Source organism: Scomber japonicus, chromosome 3, assembly GCF_027409825.1.
Source record: "Scomber japonicus isolate fScoJap1 chromosome 3, fScoJap1.pri, whole genome shotgun sequence".
In the NCBI taxonomy this organism is placed as follows: Eukaryota; Metazoa; Chordata; class Actinopteri; order Scombriformes; family Scombridae; genus Scomber; species Scomber japonicus.
This window is the reverse complement of record NC_070580.1, coordinates 28,042,990-28,067,001: the sequence shown is the minus strand read 5'-3', so window position 1 is coordinate 28,067,001 and position 24,012 is coordinate 28,042,990. Positions and strand designations below refer to the sequence as shown.

At 38.9% G+C, this 24,012-nt stretch overlaps 1 protein-coding gene across 1 annotated transcript; it reads right to left on the bottom strand.

Annotated features, from left to right (window-relative positions):
- Nucleotides 1-686: 686 nt before the first annotated feature.
- Nucleotides 687-22,790, bottom strand: slc2a1b (solute carrier family 2 member 1b). Its single transcript, XM_053315422.1, has 10 exons — nucleotides 22,373-22,790; nucleotides 11,471-11,566; nucleotides 7,296-7,456; nucleotides 6,470-6,710; nucleotides 6,186-6,348; nucleotides 5,791-5,978; nucleotides 5,444-5,548; nucleotides 4,869-4,970; nucleotides 4,554-4,757; nucleotides 687-3,592 (listed from the first exon to the last, which is right to left on the bottom strand). Exons 1-10 carry the CDS (start codon nucleotides 22,385-22,387, stop codon nucleotides 3,392-3,394), a joined length of 1,476 nt encoding a protein of 491 aa, XP_053171397.1. The 5' UTR covers nucleotides 22,388-22,790; the 3' UTR covers nucleotides 687-3,391.
- Between the last annotated feature and the right edge of the window lie 1,222 nt (nucleotides 22,791-24,012).

The window sequence follows — 24,012 nt, the reverse complement described above, 5'->3', positions numbered from 1 at the left end:
TTCACTTAAAGAGATGTGTGAAATGAGATTAGTTTGTTACACACACTTTCCAATCCTCAGTTCTTAAAGCTGCAAATATTATTATTATTATTATTATTATTATTATTATTATTATTATTATTATTTTACATCGACAAATGACTCTGTGACAACATTTTGCTCTTGGTGACAAACCTCAGAGATAATTTTCACTTGACTCTAAGGTTCCTCTCATTCCTACAGAGCCATTTAATATGTTTCAGCTCATTGTTTCAGTTTTACCACCCATAATTTTACCATTTTGGCTATCTCTCATTGCTCGCATCAGCGTCATTTCCAGATGCAGCAGGCAGCAATTGTCAAAGGAAAAGCACTAAAAACCCATTATAAGCTACCTGCCCAACACCGAACTGCTGACAGAAAGTTAGCAAGTAGCTGGTGAACATAGTGGAGCATTTAACAACTAAATGTTCAGAAGTTTCGCCTCGGCTATGGTGGAGAGCAAAACAGAGCAAAAACTGGAGTGAATATTGGACGTACATACATCTCCAAATGAATGCAAGCATTACTGTGTCTGCTGGATGTGTAAAAAGTTCATCAAATCAGCTTGTTTCTGATGCCACACAGTGCCAAAAAGCTCAGCTAAATGCACATTTAATTTCAACACAAGCAACAAATTGACCAAAAAAACCCCAAAACACACTTGATCTGTATGCAGGATTTATTTTATTCAGCCATTAAACCACTTACACAAGACCATAGAACCATTCAAGACATCATCCATCGCAATTTATATTTCCACAACAGAGGACACCATGCACACAGACCTTTTATTATTACAAATATTAAAATACGCTCTGTGCACTAAAATGAAAATACTACTGGATGAATCTCATTAACAACAATACTTACATGTAAAATCTGAATTAAAATTATTAAAATATTATTAGGCCACAACTTATTTTCAGGTGTCAAATCAAGAAGGGAGTAAAAGTGTGGAGGCTAAATGCAATGAGATGTACAGCACTACAGTAATAATCGTTACATTATCTATCAAAAAGGTTTTAAACAATTTCATTTTTAATTTGGAGTGTGTGAGACTGTAGTGTGTGTCATATTTACATCAGGTTGTGTTTAGGACAGCAACCTGTGCCAAAATGGAGATTTAGAGACTACAGGAGTAATTAAATGCCCAAGCAGGAGTGTGAATCAACAGTATGTATGTACAGTTATTTGCAACAGACATCAGTCTGTGTGGAGAAATACACCTTCATTTTTCTGCTGTGATGGCAGTATTTTGGTGCCATTACATGTTTCTGCTGGTGACGATGTGTGAGAGCCACACAAAAGGCACAAAGAGCGGATGTCAGTGCTTTCCAGGATGGGCGAGGTCACCCATCTACTATAAAGATCTACTATGTACAATAATTAACAACCAGTTTAGGAATGATGAATTTTTGACAACAGGGTTGGATTTGGGTCAAAGCCTCAATGAGACTATGAATATCACCATCATTACTTACAACTGACCTGGTTGTGTACACACCTAAATGTGCTCTATACAAGACCAAGAAACAGATATAAACAAATGATACAATCCCATTTCAAAAACATCAAGTAATCCATCAGCAGTACTTCAGTCTCTCTTCAGTAACAAAGAATGAACACCACAAACAACTAAAACAAGCACAAAATGTTTCTGTGACAAAGAAATATCACCGTGAATAATAAAGTGCAGCTAAAAAGATAACTTTCCTCAAATAAAATGTTTAAAGAGGAGAAAGAATTGAAGTGATACAGCAGTCATAGACAGCTACCTGTAAAGCCAGACCAGCAACTGAATACAGTAGACACAACCGAAAGAGAGAGCTAAACATTACTGCACAAAACAGGCCTCAGATAATAGCAACAAGTATCCACCTCCTAGGGGAAATTTCGGGTTTTACAGATTGCAAAGAACACTGCGAGTTTGACCCAAGATGGTTGACAGGCACTTTCAGGACAATAAGAACTTTCTACAGAGGCTGGCATTCATTTTTGGTCCCCATTATTTCTTTATTCTTTTCTTTCATTTTTCTGAAGATGCTTCGCAGTTGTCACACAGCAGAACAGCATTCAGCTCCCATTTTTGTGTGAAAAGATCCAGACAGCCAATTCACCAGACTGTTAGAAAAAAAAAACTCCACAGGAAATCTCGACTCAGAAATACATAAGTAAAGATTCCTCCACTGACAGTCTGGATCAGACCGGTCTGACCTGAAACTCCTCCAAAGTGATAAGGTTGAAAAGGGAGGCGGAGGAAGCTTGATTGTTTTAGACAGGCACTTAAAACTCACAACTGTCCTGGTTTTGTGAGACAGACTTTGGTTTTGTGGCTGCTGATTGTGAATGTTTATTTATCTCATGTTATGGTATAAGTGGATGAATGATTCATTTATTCAGCTTCAATGCCAAGTTCAGCGCTCTGCAACTAATCTGTGCAGATATTGTTCTTTCTTTGCACAGTCCCACTTAAATACGAATGTGTTGCTAAAAAGGAATGGTGGAATAAAAAGAAAAAATGGCATAAATGAATTTCATGATTTGTCTTCATGGCCAAAAAACAAAATTTAAAAGATGTCAACCAGAAAATATATATATATATATCTATATCATCTATCAGTAAATAAGTAACAAATATATGTAACAGGTGGGTTACTGTTCATCTTAAAATTTCATGGAGGAAATTCATATCCTTAGCATATCACAGTTTGTTGTATTCGTTAACGTTTTTGGAAAAGGTACAAGCACAACAACTTATTCCTTGTCAGTGCCGACCTTTTTTAAGGGTAGAGCTCCATCTGGTGGAGAGAAGTAAAGTCAAGCTGTGAAGAATCTACAGTGCCAGTCTACAGTGATACAGCATTACAGTATGTTCGATAAAAAAAAGTATTTCGCACAGTGACACTGATCTCTACAGCCTACAGCACTCCTTTAGCAGATAACAACAAACTGACTGTATTGTAACAGGCTACAAAGAACACAGCATAAGCAAATATCAGTGATATATTCAGTGAAAAAGTTATTAAAAAAGGTTGGTTGACTGATACAGACACTCATTTTTCCTTCTTTAAAATATCTTTACAATATTAAAAAAAACCCTTCCCAATCTATCCTCAACTGCCCTCTCCACATCCACCAGGCGACATTGCGCTGATCAAGTTTCTGTTTCTTTATGTGACATGAGAAGGGCAGCAGAAGACGTCATGTTGGAGAATCACACAAGGCTGCTCTGTGTTTGGTAATGACGCCCGAAATGTGGTGACAGTGAGAAAATTACTCTACCAATGGATCTGTCTACTGCTAGTTAGTAGACCCTTCTCGTCCCTCCTCGGTCTGAGAAAGAGTTTGTTAGAGAGTTAAATGCAGTCGCTCAAAGCTGAGAGTCAGCTCCCAGGCTGTTGAGCTCCTCCGGCGTGTGCTTTTCTCCTCCGGTGGCGGCTGTCTGGCGGAAGCCGGACGAGATCTCGTCAAATGTCCGGCCCCTGGTCTCTGGTACCTTGAAGTAGGTGAAGATGAAGAACACCAGCAGCAGCAGAGTGAAGATGACAAACACGTAGGGGCCACACAGTTCCTGTGAAGAGACGAGAAGACAGAAAAACAATTTTATCTAGTGACGTCCTGGCAGATTCCAGCCCTTCATCTTGTGAGAGTGAGGATGTAATATGGATACCTCTAGAAATGTAGCTTTCACAGATACTATTAAGAGCTAAATCAAATGTGATGACTTTCAAGTATTAACAAATATTTTATTAAGTTTGATAACTTGAACATTTAGTGGCATTAATGAACTACGCATCTCCTCCTACTTGCATGTCTTTGTTGTCTTCTTCTTTAGTGCATTGTGAACAAATCATTGAGATACGACCTTTATGATGATCCAGGTGATTCAGAGAATTAAAATGTGCCTGTTTTCAACTTTCTAGGACAATGTGTAATTACATTCTTTAAAGGTTTTTCATGTTCATGGAGTGTGTGCCTATTGTAAGCATGTAAGTTAGATGCAGTTGCTCTCCTATCACAGATTTACCAATCATGTCCCATTTCATCTTTGGGATATCCCAAATTTGTGCATCACAACAACTTTTGTTTTCATTTCATTTTTTCATTTGTCATAACTGAAATTAAAGCCAATGTAATTAGTGTTAGTACAGTACTGTAATCTGAAGAGAAAAATCGCATTTTATTTTAAATGTGGTGTGGTGTGTGATAAAGATTATCAACCAAACTGTAGAGTTGCACATTATAATGTAACCATCAGGCTGATTAGTGTAATTAATTCATTCAATCATTATCATTCACTCTTTCCATCTATAATACTTTTTATTTTTTAAATATTACTTCCCAATTCTAACTATATTATATATTCTAATTAATTATTATTTATATTAATCATAACTCATCAAGGCCATTTAATAAAAAGAAAGGCAACGCGATCGGATAATTTGATTGGTCTCAAATGGAGGCCGAAATGAGGTGGCTTCTTGTACTAAAACTTTTTACAAAGACTAGATCCAGTGTATTCTTCAACTCACCGCTATATACGGGAAGCCCATTCCCACTATGAAGTTGGCAGTCCAGTTGGAGAAACCAGCGACAGCCATGGCTGAAGGCCTAGGTCCCTGCGAAAACAACTCTGCCACGATGAACCAGGGGATGGGACCGGGTCCAATCTCAAAGAATGCAACAAAGGCAAAAATGGCCACGATGCTCAAATATGACATCCACTTGAGCTGTTCCTATAAGAACATAGAACAAGAATAAGGTTATTTTCTGGCATTTATTCTGTGTAGTCATTACTTCAGAATAAGTACAATATCAATGTGTGCGCTTGTTGAGGAGAAACCTACCAGCAGAGCCAAGGCAATAGTCAACAGGATGGCAGCTCCAGCCATTCCCAGCAGCCCCAGCATATGCAGAGACCTGCGACCGGCACGCTCCACGACAAACAGCTACAACAACAACAACACAAAAAAAGACAAGAGTGAGAATAAGAAAATAAGAAACCAAAGTGATTCAATTTTTACTGCTCAATAAAGCTTTTATATTTGCTGCTCTGAGCACTCAGGGCTCATCCTAAGGAAAATACTCTAGTGCATTAAAAGGAGACGAGAAGCCTTTTACTTTTTTGGCAGCAGCAACTTAAGCTGGCTCAGAAAAAAAAGAAAGCAAATACCATACAAAAAACTGTCTAGAAAACCTTGAACTTCACACAGTTTAAATGCCAAGTGATCCCTAAAATATTTCACAGCTGGAACCATTAGACCATGGTGAACATGATCATTTAACATCCAAGTATGCAAATTACCACACTAACTATAATTTCTGGGTACAAGTATTGCCATAACTTGCATCTATTGACACCTTTATTTATCTATACTGTAATGATTCTGCTATAAATGTGAAAGATTTCAACTGTACTCACCGACACCACAGTGAAAGCTGTGTTAACGACACCGGCTCCAATGGTGGCATAGACTGGCTGCTCAACTCCGGCTTTTTCAAAGATATCAGTGGAGTAGTAGAATACCTATAAATATAACAGGCACAAAGATGATTCACATGAGAGAGTTTACTTTTTTTTTTTACACAGTTGACATGTAGGTACACTGAGGATGTCTTCCTTGATTTCTGATGTAGCTTCAGTGTGAAATAACATGTCAATGTGCATGTCAGCAAAAGTGATGCTTTGATTTCAGAGTCTTTTCTTCGAAGTCTAGGTGAGAGTGTTCAGAGTGGAAATTGGTATAATGTTTGGGCCTGGACACTCACAGCGTTGATGCCAGACAGCTGCTGGGAGAGCTGCAGAATGACGGCAATCAAAAGTGGCTGGCGGTAGAGGGGCTGGCGGAAAAGCTCCGGGATGGTCACCTTCTTCTCCCTCATCATCTGCCGGCTCTCCTCCTTCATCTCCTGCATGTCAGCGCTCACATCCGTGGTGCCTCTGAGCTTCTTCAGCACTGAAAAGTGCGGGGAAAAAGATGATCATTAACACGTCGAGCTGCCTGCTTTTTTGTTTTTTTGCTCAGTCAAGCTGGATTTTTCTTTATCTTGTTTCTTTCTTTTTAAATCTTTCTTTCATCTTTATACTCAGTACTAAGTGAATACATCCACTTCAAGTTTTAGACTCTGTGAGCTCTTTTGTATTTGGTTTTGTGTGAACCTACCAGACTTGGCCTTGTTCTCTTCGTTTTTGTTGATGAGCAGAAAACGGGGGCTCTCAGGGCAGAGGGGCAGCAGGATGCACTGCAGCACAGCAAGAATGAAGATGAAGGCCAAGAGGAGAGGCCACAAGTCAGCGGTGCCCATAATTGACTCCAATCCAAACACCTAAAAATAAACCAAGACACATGTCAAAAGGAATGTAAATGTAAAAATAACCTGAAAGATTGCACAAAAACAAATGATGTAACAGTATAATAATAATAATATTCAGCTAATATCCTCCAACCTGTGCGATGAGGATCCCCAAGACGATGCCCAGCTGGTGGAGGGTACCCAACGCTCCTCGTAAGTTAGTTGGGGAAACCTCACCCACATACATGGGCACGAAGCCTGTGGAGAGGCCAGAGTAGAGGCCCACCACGAAACGACCAACAATCAACATTTCCCAGGACTTCGCCATCTTTGAAAAGCCCATCAGAGCAGACGCGATGAAGGCCAGGACATTGGCCATGAGCATAGAGTTCCTCCTATAGGAAGCAGATTTGCAAGCCAATGTTCTATTAATGTGTGTTTATACCATCAAGCATTACAATAATTAACCTTCCCTGTTCATGTGCAGCTACAGTTTTCTGTTTTTATGTATTTTTTACTTTGATGTGAACCAGAAATAAGAAAGGGGATGCATGATCAATATCATAACATTATTAAAAAGTAACTTAATACTAAATCCACTTTTTCAAATAAGTTAACTGTATGTGAAATCACTTTATAAAGCAATCAACTGATCCTGGTCCTTATCTACAACATTCATTATAACATACAGCACAGTTTTAGCATTTTGTGAAACATCTATAATACTGTCTGATACCCTGTGCCTGAAACTACATCCGAGTCTGGGTTTAATTTCTTATTTTGATTATTTAGAGGGGACATAATGAAGCAAAAATGGAGTGTTCAGCTTCTCTTTGAACTAAAAAGCTTCTAACAATCACAGCTCTCAACTTTAATTTTTACGCCTCAAATAGAGAAAATCTATCCACCACAGTCTGTTTCTTTTAGAAAAGGCCCAAGGCATGTGTGAGTTTAATACCATCAAGGATTAATTTTTTTACCTTCCAAAGCGGTTGACAAACAGTCCGACGGAGAAGGAGCCAAAGATGCCACCAACAGAGAAGATAGAGACGGAGATGGACCAGATAGCTGTGAGGGAGCCTTTGGTGATCTGCTCCTGGTAGCGATCAAACCATGTCTCATTGATGAAGTTCTCAATGATCTGCCACAAGCAAAAAAGACAAAAGTTTAATGTTTTCTTTTAAAGAAACACAAGATTAATCTTCTAAGCTGGCTCTGCAAACAGGACTATGAATGGGATGTTTTATTAAGCCACATTTTACATTATTATACATTACACACACACAATATGATTAAAGAGAGATTCATCATTCTATAAGTGGTACTATGCCAACAGTGGTAATGTTATCATTACTTTTCTATGATCTCACTTACACTTTCCCCCCGCTTTTTTAAAGTGTTTTAACTTGTTTCATTTTTATGTACCTGCATAAGAATGACAATTAAAGTGAAATTGAAATCTTTTCAGAGTCGGATGATGTGCTTTAGGTTTTCTTCATTCGTAATATTCGATGAGCTTTTTCTATGTGGTCAGCAGATGGCAGCACTTAATGATTCACAGTATTTCCTGGCAACCAGGAAGTTTATCAGCCAGGTTTCAAGTTTCTGTTCCCCTCCTCCGCTCCGTCACAGGCGACTGTGTTGACAAACACACCCAGACTGACTAGTGACGGTTTAAGTAGCACTGCCTGCGTCTGTTTATGTCACACTGACACTTCTCATATGATTCAGAAAGGTCACCACCCCTATCTGCAAACTTCCTCAACTCTGTGGCTTCAACGATGCATTTACCACTGCCTCTGTCGTTACCAAATATTAACTCATGTGCCTCTGTGATACTGTAAGATTCCCCGTATTTGTTTTCTGACCTAGTATCAACACTTTCTAGTAATATACTAGAGCTCGGCGATGGATGTTGGAATAAATTTTAAGCTTGTTCAGCAGTGTCCTCATCAGACAGTTATGAATAGTAAGGCTATCATGTTGTCAAGGGCTTTCCTATGGTGCAGGGATACATATAGAGTGACACTTTGACACTAGGAACACAGCACTCTGGTTATAACTGCTATCAACTTACCCTCACAAGACCTTGTTCAATGATATCGCAAGTCATCATATACTGTACTGTAGCCCTGACCTTCATCACATCACATCTACCCATAAAAAACCTGCTTTATTTAGAAGAACTCACTCGTCTCTGAGTGTGCATGTTTACAAGAAGTGCTGATGAAGAAAACCACATATATACCGAGTGTGTATAAAGAGCAGTCACCGCAACCCTTGAAAGTTTTCATATTTTATTTAATAAACATTGAATACAAATTGAAATTAAATTACATTTTTTAAACTGATGAGCAGAAAAAGAGGCAAGAGTGCAAACAGGAGTGGAATGGAGATAATCTGTGTGTGGTAAAAGGGGTTTCAATTGTTTGTAGAATAATGCACACCTATCTGGTTGATTTTTGTGCTTATTAGTGCCAAAAAACAGCCACAGTGAATCAATATTGCACTCTATAGAAGTTATAAAAGCCTGGACACTTATCAAATTATCAGGTTATGACACATGACATCTACATGAGCTCTGATTGTTAAACAGAGACCTGAACGTCTTGTTACGTTACATAATTATTTTCTGCCTCTAACCCACCCCCACTCCCCCCACACACACACACACTCTCTTAATGTCAGTCTTTCTGTTCAGTCCAAGTCCACCAGCTGGCTCTAACCACACCATGAAATAAGCTGCCTGTCTATTCATGCTGTCAGGCTGTCAGCATATGTTGTTTGAGCTGGCTGGTGGCCAGGTTGTCCAGGTGATATGGTTATTCACCTTACGGATGTTATACTAAATGTTTGCTATCCTACTAAAGTATAAATATGCTTTGTCAAAATGAACATTTGCTACGTTAAGTAATGATAGAAATGCTTTTATGGTCTTGTTGTGCTGTATTAACTGAAGTTTAAAGGGGAACTTTGAAACTTCACTTAATCATAAACACTTAATCATCTTTGATAAAAAGATATTGATAAGATAAAATATTGAAAATGATGAACTCAAACCCTTCTGGGATTTAAATAGGTCCATAAATAACCTAGGCACAAGAACACAGGAAGTGGTGGACAGTATTTTATATATGCACTGCTTCAGGAAAAGGACTTTAGTATTTAACAATTTCAACTTAAAGCTAAAGAAAAGAAAGAAACCTCATCAACAGAAAAAAGTGGTTTCAAAAAAGTAGAAAAGCCCTAACCATCAAGGTTGTTTCCATAATGCAAATACTAAAATCTAAACAAAGATGACTCCCTTTGATTAAATTACTTTCCAAATAAGGATATTTTTGCAGTGTGGCGCATGCAGACATGCGAGCAGGGGGAGGGACATTAAACAGGATCAAGGCCCTTGAATGAGCGTCTCTAATCAGAGACGCTCTTGCACAGTGCAAGGCTTGCGTCACCAGCATCACTGCAGCCTTTATCACACACTGGAGCACAGAGGGGAGAGAGGTGCAGGCGATAATCTTCAGTGTTGTTGCTGTATGAATGTTTTATTTGTAAAACTATGGCCTCTTAAGTGCTCATTAGCAATAAAGGATTATTAGAGCCTGTGTTGAGTAACAGCTTTCTCTGTTTGCACGTGAACCTGCTTGACCTGTGTGCATGTGTGTGTGAGAGAGAGGGATCTCACCAGGCTATTAGGAGGGGTATAAAGAGCCAAAAAGGGCATGTTAACACTGGCCTAGTGTTTGACAAACCACATATTCACCGCCTCCCTCTCAATCTGCAGCCCCTCACTCAGCCACTCACAGGACACTCTGCTGAGCTCCGTGAAGCCGAGCATGTGCTGTTTTCACAGTGGAGGCAGATCTTTGCTACACTAACAACTGAAGTGTTGTAGAGGCAACATAGCGGATTAATAGTTATGAAATATGAGAAGGTCCTGATTACACTTCAAATACCAAACATTCTCAGCTTCTGTCTGTTTCATATAATTGTTAGTATCTTTTTCTTTTTGTTGAATTTATTGAATTTGAAGTGAAAACAATTTCTTGCAGCTATAGACTGAATGCATGCATGACTAATTTATAAAACTTAATAAAAGGTTTTATTACCATTGAGTAACATTACTACTGTGATGACACAATCCATGACTATTGTGCAGTTTTCGCCTAAGTTTCGCAACATCCGAATCTCCCTTATTAAGAACTGCTGTCCACATCCTTCATTCACTCAAGAAGAACTGAAAATATTGTCACCAACTCTCTTCTGTCTATTTCAACTTTTCTTTTACTTTTAAGAAATGAGGGGATGAACCCGACCTTTGGCCAGTTTTCAGAGACAAGCGATGAAAGCCGCTGTCGTTTACAAAGGACCCTTCACATCAAAGTCCAAGATAACTTTGACAGAGTGATGATAGTGGGTGAACAGATAGAAAATCAGGCCATACTGACAGTGAGCAAACAGCTGCCACTGTAGATCACTGTGACAGTAAAATGTAGCACACCAGAGGACACTGCATATGTCAAAGGTAAATAAAAGGCAGAGCCCCAGATTGTCTGGAGACACACCTGTGACCTGTGCCTGGACAGCTGTGTAGCTACAGGGTGTGTTCATACCAACGGAAACTGGGCAGACAGAAGTTATTAAACCACAATACCATGTAGCTATTCTCCAAGAAATGAGTTTCTTTGTTGTACCTCTCTGTTTGTAAGACTTACTGTAAATTTACTTCAGAGGGGGTCATTTTTGTACTACCTTAAATTGTTTTGTACTACAGGTGGCTGTCTACCTCCTTCATTTCATTTCCTCCAGAATTCCTTCTGTTGGTTTTTCCCAGCCTGCTGCCTGTCAGAGGAGGTCCATTTTTGGGCATGCACACACTCTTTTACACAGGATTTCACTTGCAGTCTGTTAAGAGAGATGTCCTTGGATTTGATAGGCCTGAATGCAGCTATTATTATCTCACCCTTTAACCCACCCCTTCTACTCTCTGTCCTGTTCTCCAGTCCCATAAGGGATCCAACAGCGTGCACTAGAACCAGCCTGGCTGAGATTTTGATCTATTGCATAAATGATAAACAGACTGCAGATTTATAGGGTCCTGCTTGCTTGAGTACACCGTCTGAACATGTAGTTCACACACGGACAGATATCTTACCTTTTGAGGGGCATTGATGACACCCGTGTTGTAGCCAAACTGCAGAGAGCCAATCACAGCTGCTCCAACACACATCATCAACGGGAACGTTATTTGCTGCAGGGAAGAGAGACAGAGAGAGGGGGGGGGGGGGGGCAGAGAAGAGGAGGAAGTGTTGTCAGTGAGGAGCAGGACCAGTTTGACAAGTTCTTTACACCACTACAGCAAGTGGACGAACGAATCCAGAAGAGCTAGGATGCATCATCTTTCCAGTTGGACAATACGTTCTTTTGTCAATAAATTCACATGAAGATCAGTTTACAAAATAGAAATTAAACCAAACAGATACCAAATGTTTTTGGAATAAAACATGTACTTTCCTGCTGACTTTGTGTCTGGCAAACATAACACACTTTTTGAGATTTTCTGTCATTTAAATGCTGTTATGATATCTGATGTTTATATTAAACATGGTCAAAGTTCTAAAACTTGAGATGAACATCTGTAAAAAATACTCCATGTAACTGACAAGTCAGGATTTAGCCAGCTTTGAATACACCATTTGGAAAGCTAGCATTATTTTTCCATCAAACTGATCAGATTATTCATTTTTCCAGCATTACTGAAGCTGTTCATGTTGTCTACTCACATTTTGGAGCTCAGGAGCTAAAACAACCTGTTTCATTAGAGGCTGAACTGAGGGACTGCTTAAATGACCAGTACAAGATTAAAAAACTGTAAAATAATGCAAAGATATTCCAGTAGAGCCCCAGAATACAAATATAGTTCTGGAAATGTACATGTGTACATCCTCTTTAACCAAATGTTCAGGCTGAGGAGAATCTAATTTTATCCTCACTGTCGGCTCATAACCAGTATAATGGATGCTCTGTAAGAAATGCCCTAAAATATCCTGGAAATGTTTGGTATCGGGCCACGTTACGCAATATGGTGTAATTCAACAGCACATAAAAGATATCTCATGACACCTAGAGGGATATTCTTAAGAGCAGCAGAGAAGAGATGGAGAGATGTATCTTCAAACAATGAAGCAATCAGACACTTGCTCCATGAAGTAGGTTTAATGAGTTATCCACGTAACTTTACTGATGTTGTGTCCTCTTGCATCCCAGTCTGAGGAGCATCTGAGTTTTACACAGCTGAGTTACCGGGATAACTGAGTAAACATGCTTCCTGGAGCAGGTCCAGATTGACCCCAGGTCTAAGCATGTTTTTGTCTGTGTTCCCCTTCCTGTTATTACAGGGGTGATCTCAGTAGAGCCAAGCAGATTAGAAGAGATTTTCCTCATACCATGAAGTTAATAAAGCAGATCAGAGTATGTCGCTGTCTGTTTCCTCCTCTCAGACAGGGAAACCACAGCTTCGAGACATAATTTACCTTTCTGTTGTCATCCATGCAAATGTACTATTACTTTTACACGTATTGCACGTAGTCTTAAATTATCTTGCTAACTTTTTCCATTTGTATCTCACTATCAGTCAATGTTTGGATGGTGGAAGTCTTATGATTCATACCAATCCTTCTACCGCAGTGTTTCACATCAGATAGGTTGGTGATGTTATGGCAACAATAGATGTAACCTTCAAGAGGGTGGTTTTTATCCTGCACCAGACTGTACCTTATAAAGAGAAAACTGGCAAAAATATAACACACTTTCTAAGTATCAAGCTTGCATCTTTTCAGTTGTGTTTTTAATTTTACCTGCAGACCTGAGTGAATACAGACATAAACCAGGACCACTTGAAGTCCTCTAAAACCATTGAGACATTAGATCAACGCATTAACAAAAAATCAGCCCCTCTACAGCCGCCTTATTCATCCTGGTAATGTGGCCTTGAGCAAGACAATGCTTAATCTGTCTGCTTGTTGTGAGTTACACTGGAGTCAATGTGAACTTGCACTTTTATAAACATGGCACCACTTAATATAAATATAACACATAGCATTTCTTTAATCTAATTTCTGCATTAACAGCTTTTTTGTCCACTTGAGGACAGCAAAAACAAGCTGCAAACATAACACTGACATGATATAGAGAAAGAAAAACATCAGAAAACATTATTTACACATCCACCAAATATAAAGGACCATTATTATTGTTTTCTGGCCACCTGTTGAGTATATGTCCAATATTCCCTTTCCTTGTGGCTCTGTTTTTAATCTCCTCGAGTGAAGTATTGCTTCAGCTCTGCAGTTACTAAACAATCTGCTATGTTCAGCAGCTACTTGCCAACTCTGTCTGCTGTTTGGTGGTGGCCAGGTAGTGTAGAGTGGCTTTATCAGGACTTTTTAAAAACAACTATTAACAGCTGCCTACTGCTGGAAATGATGGTGATGAGAGCCACGACACTCAAAAACATCTGTGGGATAGAAACCAAAACAGTCATTTAAAAGACAATAAAACTCTCCATTGAGCTGAGAGGTTCATCACTATGAGTGACCTCTGTCACACACAAGCAGCCATGGAATTTGTTAAAAACAAAATACTGGATATAGCCGCTTTAAGTATTTATTAATTTCATCATTGGGAGGATAACTAAAACCTTGAGGCTGATTCCCAGGAATTCTCATTTTAGTTTCCAAAGAAGAAGATAACCATCAGAGACCGACCCCACGGGGTTTCATTAAAAGGACAGACCAGAAACTATTTGAGAGGATTGTACATGCTCCTTTGTAATATTGAAAAAGTGCTGCCGGCTTCTTTTAAATAGAAGTACTTTTGGTGACAGAGGTAGTCCGGGTAACACGAGTCGCACAAGTTTTTCTTTTTTTTCCCTCTTTTCTTTTTTTTTTTTTGTGGAGAGCCAGAATTCCTCCCTTGCATGAAAAATGAGGAGAGCTAGATGACTTCTGTGTGTGTTTCTGGAAACAGCGTGTTCAGTCACAAAAAAAAAAGGGCCTGGATACTTTAAGACCCGCCTACACTTTTCATCCAATAAGAGACTCTTGTTAGGAGGGTCAGCAAGTCCATGACAGGACCCTTTAGACACAGTATATAAACACACACACATACACACACGCACTTTTCAGCATAGTGGGCAGGGCTCTTAAAGGAGCCGCGTCACCAATAAAGAGACCAACCAGAGCTGATGTCATTCTGTCACTAACAGCAAACGAACAAGAAACAACAGAAGGTTTCAATGAACTGCCAGCTGCTTTTTATTTATTTATTCTTCATGACAAAGAAATCCTGTCTCTCTGAGAAAATCCATCGTCAACGGAGTCTGTTTTGAGTCTCGCTATCTCTGGGGGGAAAAAATCTTTCCCAATACTCCCTTAAATGAGGATGTTTAAATCCAGCTGCTGTCAAAGTGGGGACGGCAGAGTGTGTCCCAGTGAATTCAAACACACCATTGTGACATCTTTACCTTTAACCTACATACCAGCAGACCTCCTTAAATGTGGCCTCAGTGCACACAAACTGTTTACTTTTGAGGAGTTTCAGTCCAACATATAGTAATCACAGAGTTGTTATAGTTGTTATGTAATAGAGTTTCATATATAGAGGAAATCTAAATGTCCTGCTGTTAATATTTGCTCTATTGTCATCTCACAAATGCCAAACCCTGCCCTGATCTTCTTTTGAATGCCAAAACAAGAAAGGTGATGAGATTAATGTTTCTTGTACACAGAAACCAGAGGCAGGAGTACAATGTGTGACTTCCTCATTGGGGAAACAATGAAGTCACACCCAAAAAAACTATTTAATGATCACAGCCTTGCAGCCAGTCCCCTTTCTGTATGTGTGTACGGTCTACCTTGTCACAGCAGCTTTCAGTCCTGTTTACATTTCTAAATGGACTTTTTGTATTTGTTTACTTACACATGATGGCTTAGCTAGGAGTTCGTAACAGCTTGGCCTCACACCGCCATGCTAATCTACACGTGTAGCTTTAAATCTGATTATATAAGTAGGGATTCGCTCTCATAAAACAATCAATCAACACAACGAACATAGAAAACACGATTGTCCGAAAAAGGTTCAACCAAGAGGTAGCCTACTTTTCAAAAAAAAAATAACAGCATTTTTTATTATCAGAAGAAATTAAAGTGGTTAACAGTGACACATCATTTCACAACCACTTTAGACCACAAATAAAACTAATTAATATCATAAATGACAACTAAAAAGAATCCAGCCTGTATGGGTCTCATTGATTTGCTCACTATTTTATCTTCTAATTGAAAATGCAAAAAAAAGAAAAATTAAACTCTGGTTGGGCCTGGCCAAATGTGGCTCCAACAGATAAACCCAGCTTTGATATTTAAAAAAACATCCTGTAACACATCATCAGATTATTTAAGCATTTGACATCCTGCTTCAGCACCTGTTGCATCAAGGGTTATGACCTCTCTTCTATCCTCGCATGACTCTAACTTTATTTAAATATCTGATTCTGATAAAGCAGCATGCAAATCTGACCTCTTTGCATGTGAAACATAAACCATGTGATGCTGGCTGGCAAAGTCACATTTCTGTCAAGTCACTGCTGAGGGTGCAAATTTAACACTGTTGGTATTAGGTGTGGTTGCTCTGCACCACTGACTATTATTGAGTAAATAGTGACTGACATGAACATATTAATTTGACACAGAGCAATAGGAATAATGGAAAAATGAAGATATTTACAAACAAATGCAAATGCAAATACATATTCAAATATTTACAAACTGCCTCACATACTACCATGGTATTCCTTTTCCAGGAACCTTTGTTTGATTACTGATGAAAGGTGTAATAAGGAAGTGAATTAGTAGAGATCATATGTCCATATTAGGATACTGTGCAAACTTTATAGCTAATATGTAAACCATCTTTTAAATATTTTTATTAAGCTGAGCTCCATTAAACATTTAAAAACTTCTTTAAAGTGTGAAATTCAATAAACATGAACAACAAACTCTCTTGCTAAAAATACAGTCAATAAATGTGACTCATTTTCTCAGTAAACCACATCTACTTATGCTTCTACACAGACCACCTCATCAGGAAACTATCTTAAGCGTTGACATGCAAAGTCAGCTGACAGGAGAGTGACGTTTAAAACCTTTTAAAACACGAGGATTGTGTAATGAAGCTTTTCTTTCTAGAGAAATGCAGGTTTGGCCACATCAAATAATGTCAACAGGAAAACCATGGCTGCTGCACTTTGAAGTAAAAGTGAAAACAACCTACAAGATCATTAACAAGACAGAGAATAGTTTCTAGATGTTCTGAAGCACTAGATCATTTCATACATTTACTCATCAGTATCAGTTGCTCCCTAAAATGTGGGTGGTAAAAGGGTGTCTGTGTTGTTTGATCACTCCACAGTTGTGTCTCTTCATCCCCAAAGTAAAACATAGCAGCTGACAATGGAAGAATATTTAGGTAAATATCCTCAGGTGACTCATAACTTCAACACTAAACAATGAAGCAACTCACTTTTAAGCCATTGGGAAGGTGTAGTTTAACAGACTATACACCCACAGACTGCTTATCTTTACATCACTTTATGATTCTCTTCCTTTGAGCAACCCTGCCAACCCAGTAGGTTTTTAAAAAAATTTTTATAACATGATAAGGTTTGTTAGTCATTGTGCAGATGGTTTCCTCTGAATTAGGCCAACCAGTGGTTAATACTTCTAAAAAAAAAAAGAAGAGAGCAGCAGACTGTAATTCAGCACTGTTAACTTCCTCCCTAACCACCGTGTGTCAGATACTCGGGCATGGCCTACGCAGCCAGCATCACGTCCTCCACACGACGTCACCTCTCCAGCTTCAGCTTACACAGCTGTGGAGAATCCAATATGCACCCTGTCCTCACCACCCTCCCTCTCTGCTCTAATTCAGCTCGAATACCTCCTAGTCATTACCTGAGCTGTGGGGACAACTTCCAACTTCATTTTGAATGTTTGTTTTGCATAAATGGATATAATTCACCTCGTTAGCATAATCCAGACTGTTGGACTCTCATTAAAGTTCAGGCCCAGATACTGAAGTTAATTTATGCTTTATTTGTTCTATGCCTAAATGTAGTATTTTTTATTTAAACATATTTCTGACTTTTCTTTGATCACTCTGTTATTAATAGAACATTTGTAATTGGATAGCTATTGTTTTCAGTTGTTTGATGTGTACTGTAAATAAGATGAACTTTAAAAAGTGAAATTAGCAGAAACTGCAAAGCAGAACAAAGGCATTGTTTTTCTGTTACAGAATATCTACCTCAAATTTCATCAATCTGGTAAATTACATCCTGTATGAAAAATGAATGTGCAGCCTTCTTCTGAGGGGATGTAAACACGATCTGGACAACTACATCTAACTGTGAAAACCCCAGATGAATAATGTAGAAGAGATAGGCAGCTTTACCAATGAAAACATGTTGTTTTTTAAAAAGCATATAGGGTGTACTAAAGGTGAATTTAATACAAGCCCTCTAATTAAACATTTCTTGGAACTCCTGGTCATTATTACAACTTATTCAAACAATGTAGAGCAATACAAACACAGCTCATCTTTTGCATGTTTGACCACAAGCTTTCCCTAGTGGCCTTCGGATGCATAATGTATTAACCTGTATGTGCTAAATACAACATAAGTAAACAAAAACTGGGAAGTGTTTAATTCCTGATCCACCAGGGCCAGTGGCATTCTAGCTCACTGCAGTTCAGATCAGATAAAAATGTATTTTCAGTTGTGCTCTTTCTTTAGAACAGTAGTGTTGTGAATACAAATACAAGGGCTGTGGTGAGTGATTTCAGACAAAATAAACAAGGTTTTCATTATCAATAAGCAGAACTTTTAAAGAGAAGGAAAGTATAATATACACAGTTGTCATAGCAGACACAAGACGATGGAGGTAAAGTGTGTAATAACTTCATAATTATTAGATTAAAGGATGACTCCATCTCTGTTTGTAGCCCCACACAGACACACACACACACACACACACATACACACAGGCAGGGCAGCTTGCTAGCAGTGTCTTCCTAACATGCAGTACTTGCTCACTACGTCTGAGTCAGTGTGTGAGAGGTTTAGAAATGCACCGGACTGAGCAGGAGTGACTAAACGCTGTGGGCTCTGGAGGAGAGAGCCGGGAGAAGAGCTCTGGGGACAGATAACATGTGTAAGCGACACCTGATTATGCTCTAAACTGGCTCTGTTTACTGACAGTAGGAGAGGTCAGAGTTTATGTTTTAAACTCTGAGCAGCAGTAACAGTGACTACTCCGTCTGTGTGTCCACATTTAGCAGAGCGTCAGCAACAGTGAGTGCTCAGTCCATCTCTGTGGCTACTTGCTAAGCAGGCTAAGGGGCTTATATCTGTATATTAATGATGTAAAACCTTCATCAGGTCACGTGGGAAAATGTTTATAAGAAGGGCTTGGGAAAACTGTACTTTGGCACTGAAACATATGTATTTCAGCCAAAATTTTGAGCTACTGGAAAGCCACAGAATGATATGAACAACTCAGAAACTCAAAGAAATAATGGACACGTCTTTTAAAGGGTAAAACTACTACTACTAATAATACTGAATATATAAAGTAGTTTGCATGGTTACAAGTCAAAAACAACATTCCACATACAGCTGCTCAGATCTCACACGTAACAAATCCCCAGCAGTCTAAATAACCTGTCAAACTATTTTCTGCTCAGACCACATTATGCAACAAAAGCCAAACGATATGTAAGAATTCAAACAGATTATGCAGTGTCATCAATAAAAAGAAACGTAGGTGTAAAAGTCAGAGGTGAGACCAAAGACTTAAAGGTCGAGCACAGGCGTTGCACCCCTTGTCAGCTCTGATTTATGAAATCTGGCAACCGGTGGTTCATGAGGGTACTCGCTGTCCCTGCATGAAACATCTCCTCCATGTGAAGAACGATCAGAATTGGGGATCAGTACAGTATGCATCAAGCCATCCAGCTTGCTAAGAAAGTGAATTAAAACATGCACTCTTGCTTGTTCATTTTAATTAAAATCCTGCTAGATCTCTTAATCCCCACTTTTGCAGCAAAGCCTCATTATGCCTCATTAGAGCATGGCTGACAGTCACACTGTAAGATATACTGAAGGGAGCTAGTCATGCAGATGAAAGTAAATCTAGAGGACTGTCTTAAGGAGGGCAGCAGTTGGCAGACGGCTGAATGGCAGTAGATGGAGAGGAATTAAGCTTGTGCAATTAAATCTGTACAATGTGAGGCTGGTCGTTGGCTCTGGACTCTACACTCATCAAAATACCTGGGCTGTCAAGTCTGTCAGGAAGTACATATTTGGAGGCTGTTTCATTCTAAACACACCAGGTCAACTGTATGGTTGACCCCAATTACCATTTATATTCTTTGTCGAGAAAACTAAGAGGACTGGGGCGAGTTTTCAGCACAAAAACAAAGCTGTTGTTCAGAATTAAGCTCTTCAAGACGGCTAGGAATGTGAAGTTAGACGTATGGTGCATAATCGGTGCGATCAGGGTAAATAACTTCACTGTAATGAGTCTAAAGTAGCACTGAAAGAAATTAATTGAAAATTGAGTGATAATTAAGAGGAAAAATTCCATTAATGTGAATCAGCACTTTGTAGCTGAAACAACTACACAGACCATCGACCTGGACTGAGCCTGTTCCGTGAGATCAACACCACACCTGTCCACACCTACCAAAGCATTAGTTGCTCGGGCAGTTTTTAATTCAAACAATGCCAATAAAGCAAATCATAGGCACTTGTTCGAATCTTAGTGACTTTACTGGAACCTGTTTAGCAACTTCCTGTACCTGTGAACTGGCTGGTCACTTGCTGCGGGTTCCGCGTACTTGATTTCATCAAGACAGACAACTAGGTAACGCCATTAACAGGCCAGGTAAGAAAAATCCTGACAGTGAGATGTTAAATAGCCTGCGTTTAACTACTGTTTAACTACACACAACACTGTGAGCAACGCTGGAAGCAAATAAACATGAAGGGGGGGGCAGCGAAGTCAACAGCCTGGGAAGGCAAGGGTCAAAGATTTGACACCGCAGGCTTGGCTTTTGCATATTCCCTCAGTGGACTCTCACTGTCTCTGGATATCTGTTGTGTCCGTGTCACTGTGGAAACTGGGAACAGTGAGAACCATTCCCATCACGTCCACAACAAACCCACCCAGCACAACAACGCATGTGGAGGGATGAAACAACAGCAGCTAAAGAAACATTATCCGACTCAGACCGGGCTGCCCTGCGCGGCTCCACTGAGTTAACACTGATGAGGCAGTACATGGAGAGAGATGTTTTTTTTTTTAAGTGTACGTGCCTCGTTGTTCTCTATGTCCGTGTATGTAACATTGATCACAAGCTGCACTAAGACAGGGACAGCATTATCAGACACTAGATAAGTCACTTTTACGTTCTGAACAATGAGCATCACAGTCTATGACTAAGACACAGGACAGTACAACACTGATTTCCAACAGTAGATCAAGTTTGGACGCACTAATAAAGCCATGACGGTTTAATTAGAGAACTAAAGAAAAGTTACAAACTTTAATTTAGATTATTTTTAGGATTAATCAGTTAGTGAGTCTAATAAAATATCAGAAAAAATGGTGACTAGTAACTCTCACAAGTTCTCTATGATGATGTCTATGATGATGTTTCCAACTGTGTTGTTTTGTCTGTCATAGTTTCCCCTTTGATACTCAGGATACGCTTCTCTGATCCTTTAACATCAGTATAATTTTGAATGCATTATTTGTAAAGGAGTTGTTACACTGCTACTTTAACACAAGTCTGAACACTTCATCCACAACTGCTGTTAGCCTAAGGTGCAGTTATAAAACACTCACGGGTATGAATTGCTCATGACAAACTTTACTCACAAAGCCTTAGACAACAGTCTATAGTGATACAATATTGCATCATACCCCCCCCCCAAACCCACACGAACCACAGCACTTGCTTAATATGATGTTAAGAAAACTACACAATGAGTTAAAATTTAACAGAAAAACTATTCATTTTTTATGTAAAATGCACTACATTTATGTAACCTGTTCTAGTCTATGACCACTCAAAGCGCTGTACAACATAAGCCGGCATTCACCTATTCACACACATATTCATGCAGACTGGAGGAGCCGGGGATCGAACCTCCGATATTCTGATTAGTGGATGACCTCCTGATTTACAGCCAAGATATATTATATAATGTATGTAATATTATGTAAGTGCAAACAATGGAATACTAAAATATAATGTACAGCTGTGAAATATATATTGATATTAAATTGATATTGTGATATAAAACTATATATTCTCTCAGATTATAGATATTGTAATATCGTGATATGGCATAAGTGTTGTCATGTGCTGGTTTTAATGGTTGCATTACAGTCAACTGATGTGAACTTCAAAATCTTTTCTAGCTTTTTCTATTAGTTGCATTTACCCATTTAGTTACTGCATCCACACTACTGATGATTATTTATTATTTTTGGGAAAGCACCGATAATCACCCGTACTATATTATCGTAATATCGATTTTGAGCTATATGGAGAAAAACGTTGTAATATATGATTTTTGTCCACATGGCTCAGTTCTAACCCAAATTGAGTAAAACAATTTTGGCGCCTTACAAAAGTACAATATTGTCACTTATAACCATATAAAGTGGCAGCTGAGAAAGGCTACAAGTTGTTTATTAAATTTTAACGACGCAATAAGTATGATAAACATCAGCTGGATCATTTCGAGGTGGAGTCTCTCAGCCTGCGTCTCCTGCCACATGTGGAAGCGCCTCATGGCTTTAAAGTGAACCCGCTGAACTCGTTGGTTTTGTGGATACAGACACACATACAGTGACAGCAAAACGTCCGACACAGGTTTGACAGCTTTTCTTTTAAAAGGCAGTGAAATGAGTCACGGTTATAGTTACCTTTCCCGAGTCCATGGCTGCGCTGTCAAGGCTAAATATCTGAGCTCTTTCTTTGTCTGTATTTAAAGCTGAAAGGACGATGGAAGAACTTCCTCGGTGCTCTGGTTCAGAAGTGACTCATCTTCAAGAGTTTTTTGCTCCGTAGAAATGACTTGAAAACTTCTGTGGATATGTTTTAAGTTTCTTCTTAGAAAAGTCGCTATAAAGTGGCTTTCCGCGTAAAAGCCTGGCAGCCTCACTTGGATGTCGGATGTGAGTCTCTTTCTCTCCCAGTCTCTCTCTCTTTTTCTGCCTCCTGCGTCGTTTTTTTTTTTTTTTTTAGGAGCTCCGGCAGCTTTAATTCACAACTTCATGGATGTAAAACTTCTTCCAGGATGTAGTTTTCTTGCTGCTGCTGCTGCTGGTTTGGTATTTAGGAGCCGCCTGTCTAGCTTTATGGACACTACGCTTTGTGGACATAAGCCGGTTTACGGTTATATTTCGTCTAGCTGACGTGGGACGTGCCCCGCGCTAGGCCCATCCTCCCTCTCAGCCAATGACAGAGCACAGAGGCATCTGCATGAAGTTACCACAAGACTGAGCTGCTGCATGCAGGGACAACCAAAGGAAGAAATAACCTCTTAAATCACTTAGCAATGAGTCTTATACAAGTTCAAATATATTGCAATAGAAATTAACTAAATGCCAAAATGTATTTAACATTTTTCTTGTATTTAAAATGTTTCTTCAACCAGGTATCACGTTAAGATACTGACTCTGGAAAGTGGAAAGATTTTCTCACCATAAAGGCAAAACAGATGTTTAAACAATTTTGTGATGAAAGACACTTTCACTCAAAGAATGTGACCAGGTAACATGATGGTAACATGATGCAGTGGTCATTAGTGCACATAGTAAGTACACTATACATGTTGAAATGGACATGAATAAATGTTCATGCTTTGCTTATGCATTAATGAAAATAACAAGTGGACAATATTGATGAAGCCTTCAATCACAGTGTAATTCTAGTGGTGCCTCTTTACCATAAGTCACCCTTTATAAAAAGTTATAATAACATCAGTTACTAATGTTTTATGCAACAGTTATAAGGATTGCCAGGTTGTGGCTGACACTTACCTTGCAAAAATCAAAAGGGCTGCAGAGGATGTATGATATATTTAGTATTTGTTAATTACAAAATAACTACATTTTTAACATTTTTAAGTAGAAAGGATAAAAAAAAACAGCCAACGGCATTTTTTATACAGCATGGCAATCCAAAACTTGTTTAATTGTTTATGACTGACCTATAAAGCTTACCTAATTATTTATCAACTGATAATAAAGTTACAAAGGTTGCCTCATTAAAAAGTGCTATCAAAACAGGAAGTGAAAACATTATTTTTTTTCAAGCATTCCTGGAAAACCTGTTAAAAAAAACACAATAGCCAGATAAGGTAGGTCATCATATGTTACTGGTTGATTGATTGATATTGATTTGTCATACTGCCTAATACACTTGGATACTAAATACAAGTACCATGATATTAAAAAAAATATCAACACTAGATCAACCAGTTCTCAGCCTTCTAACAATGGCTTATTGAGTGCATCCAGATGTGTGATCTAATGATCTTTCACCAAGTTGATGAAATGAC

Bases quoted from the DNA above. Each gene is read 5' to 3' on its own strand.
- slc2a1b (XM_053315422.1), bottom strand. The intron at 4,971-5,443 runs GTGAGTACAGTT...TTGTTGTTGTAG, and splicing joins CAGCTTTCACTGTGGTGTCG to CTGTTTGTCGTGGAGCGTGC. The intron at 3,593-4,553 runs GTGAGTTGAAGA...GTCTCTTCACAG, and splicing joins TGGGCTTCCCGTATATAGCG to GAACTGTGTGGCCCCTACGT.